Source organism: Apodemus sylvaticus, chromosome 1 (assembly GCF_947179515.1).
Source record: "Apodemus sylvaticus chromosome 1, mApoSyl1.1, whole genome shotgun sequence".
Taxonomy (NCBI): Eukaryota; Metazoa; Chordata; class Mammalia; order Rodentia; family Muridae; genus Apodemus; species Apodemus sylvaticus.
Window position 1 is genome coordinate 101,080,809 of NC_067472.1, and position 2,960 is coordinate 101,083,768.

The 2,960-nt window shown below is 42.8% G+C and overlaps 1 protein-coding gene across 1 annotated transcript; it reads left to right on the top strand.

Moving 5' to 3' along the window:
* Nucleotides 1–315: 315 nt before the first annotated feature.
* On the top strand, nt 316–1,254 carry LOC127680469 (olfactory receptor 56A4). The gene has a single exon (XM_052175932.1). The coding sequence runs from the start codon at nt 316–318 to the stop codon at nt 1,252–1,254; it is 939 nt and encodes a 312-aa protein (XP_052031892.1).
* The last annotated feature ends 1,706 nt before the right edge of the window (nt 1,255–2,960 follow it).

The following is a 2,960-nucleotide window of genomic DNA, read 5'->3' on the forward strand; positions in this document are numbered from 1 at the left end:
GTGCACTGATGTGCTTGCCCATGCCTGTACTTGTGGAAGTGAAGAATGATTTTGGATGCCTTTCACTGTTAGCCATATTCCAAGCCCTTCAGGAAGAGTCTATTCAAAGAAAGGAATGAATTCATGAATGTGAAGCATTGAGCACAGTGCACTTTGATAAGTTAGTGATGATAATGAGGGTGATTTTAAAACTTCACTGGGACAGGTTCAAGCAGGATGGAAACTTGAGCTCTATCTAGAACATATCTTTTATGGGTGACTTCGCTGACTTCATTATGCGAGTTTTGGATTTCTGGCTTGATTGGAATTTCTTCCATGGCATTATCCAATAACTCTGAAGCTCCCATGCCTGAATTCCTCCTCATCTGCTTCCCCAACTACCAGCCCTGGCAGCACTGGCTGTCCCTGCCCCTCAGCCTCCTCTTCCTCCTGGCCATGGGGGCCAACGCCACCCTTCTCATCACCATCAGGATGGAGGCCTCTCTGCATGAGCCCATGTACTACCTGCTCAGCCTTCTGTCCCTGCTGGACATTGTGCTCTGCCTCACTGTTATCCCTAAGGTCCTGGCCATCTTCTGGTTTGACAATAAATCCATCAGCTTCTCTGCCTGCTTCCTCCAAATGTTTGTCATGAACAGTTTTCTGACGATGGAGTCCTGCACCTTCATGGTCATGGCCTATGACCGCTATGTGGCCATCTGCAAGCCTCTGCAGTACCCGTCCATCATCACTGACCAGTTTGTGGTTAGGGCTGCCATCTTCATTATAAGCCGGAATGCCCTTTTTTCTCTCCCTGTTCCCATCCTTTCTGCCAGACTAAAGTACTGTGCTCAGAACATCATCAAGAATTGCATCTGCACCAACCTGTCAGTGTCCAAGCTCTCCTGTGATGACATTACCTTCAATAAGCTATATCAGCTTGTAGCAGGTTGGACCCTGCTGGGCTCTGACCTCATTTTCATTGTACTCTCATACTCCTTTATTTTCCGTGTTGTGCTCAGGATCAAAGCGGAGGGAGCTGTGGCCAAAGCACTGAGCACATGTGGTTCCCACTTTATCCTCATCCTCTTCTTCAGCACAGTCTTGCTGGTACTGGTCATCACTAACCTGGCCAGGGAGAGGATTCCCCCAGATGTCCCCATCCTGCTGAACATCCTGCATCACCTGATCCCTCCAGCTCTGAATCCCATTGTTTATGGGGTAAGAACCAGGGAGATCAAACAGGGAATATGGAACCTGCTGAGGAGGTTGTAAGAGGTACCCAGCCACCTTTAGAACTCATAATAAATAATGGAACAATAGGAAATCATTTTTATATTAAAATGAATTAAAATTTTACACACCAAATGATTTTGATTCTGATTTTTACAAATATCTTAGGCAGCATGATACACATTCTCTTTCAAATCCTTTTCTGTTGTCTTAAAGGAAAAACTGCTATGAAGAAGATGGATACAAGCTTCACCACATGCAGGAAAAAACCTACAGGATTTATAAAGTACCCAGAGTCCTTGTCCTTTCCTGTATGACTCAGTGTGGCAGAGCCCTGCTTGGGTTTTGTGCCATGAACGGATAGTTTGGGCAAAACACTGACAGTAGTCTGAGACGTGTGGTTCTTGAGGTGGAGCTCTTTATCTTGAGCACTTCAACTCTTTTACTTTTGGGAAATATGCCTTTCAGTGACTTCATAGACTAATCTCTCTCTCCCCTTCCCCCTCTCGCCTCCCTCCCTCTCGCCCTTTCCATTGCACCTTCCCATAGCCCAGGCTCGTCTCACTATATACCATACTTGATTGAAAGAGACTTTGTAGTTTTAAATTTAAAATATTGTTTATTTTATGTGTCTAATTTTTTTCCCGTTAGGCTTCCTGATGTCAGGAAAGCCAGAAGAGGGCTTCTGGTCTTGAAGGCAGAATTATAGATGGTTGTTAGGTTCTGTGTAGGTGCTGGGATCTAAGCATGAGTTTTGTGCAAAAGCAGAAATCACTACTGAGCTATCTCTCGATTCCCAGATTTAGAATTTTTCATCTGATTTTTGACACCAGCTGTGTCCAGTCATGACCCATCCTAAGTACAAATGAAATCATTTGTCTATTTGTTCTACTACAGTACTTGATAACGTGGGGGACACCCACTGTTTCCCACCACTAAAACTCTAGAATTTGTTTTTCATAATCAAATGTCTGCCAGTATTTTGCAGTCTTCTACCCCTGCTCCCAATCATGACACCAATGGACATATCAAAATGGATGGATAATAAACAATGAGGTCTTGGCTGTACACAAAGATCTATAGACAACTGAGGAAAGGGAGTGGGAGAGATGTTCTTTTCCAGGGAAGAACACATCAATTGGTTGTCCAGTGCTAAACTGTCAGCTCTGAAAACATACATACAACATTATATAGACATGGCAGGTTATATTTAGGAATATATGCATAAATGCATGTAATAATAATTAATGAAAAAATGCTGTAAATTTGAAGAGCATGCAAAAGTATATTGGAGGGAAGAAAGGGACCAGAAAATTTAGTTATATTAGAATCTCCAAAAGAAAAGAAGAATACATTTGAGAGGAAGTGGGGGCAATGTGAAAGGAGATAGAGGGGGGTGAGAGAGTCTTAGGCTTTATTGTAAGAACTGATATAGTTAAGTTATCATGGTAGAGTTATCTTGATCATCAGAAGAACAACGTGACTTAAGCTGCAACACAAGGGAACAATGATAGATTGAAGGATAAAAGGATTCTTGATACAAATGTTTACAGATGAGTCTTCCACACATCTGAACTAGGCTGAGTCTAGCTGTCATGAGGGATAAGAGTAAACATTGAGCACAGCTGACTTGAGAGAGATGCTCACTCTGCCACTCAGTTACTCACTTCAAAACTGTCAACTTGAAATCACAATGCTGACTACACTGTAAGTAGTGCTGAAGGCTATGTCATCTGCCTTTGACACTC

Bases quoted from the DNA above. Each gene is read 5' to 3' on its own strand.
- LOC127680469 (XM_052175932.1), top strand. From the start codon at position 316: ATGGCATTATCCAATAACTCTGAAGCTCCCATGCCTGAATTCCTCCTC.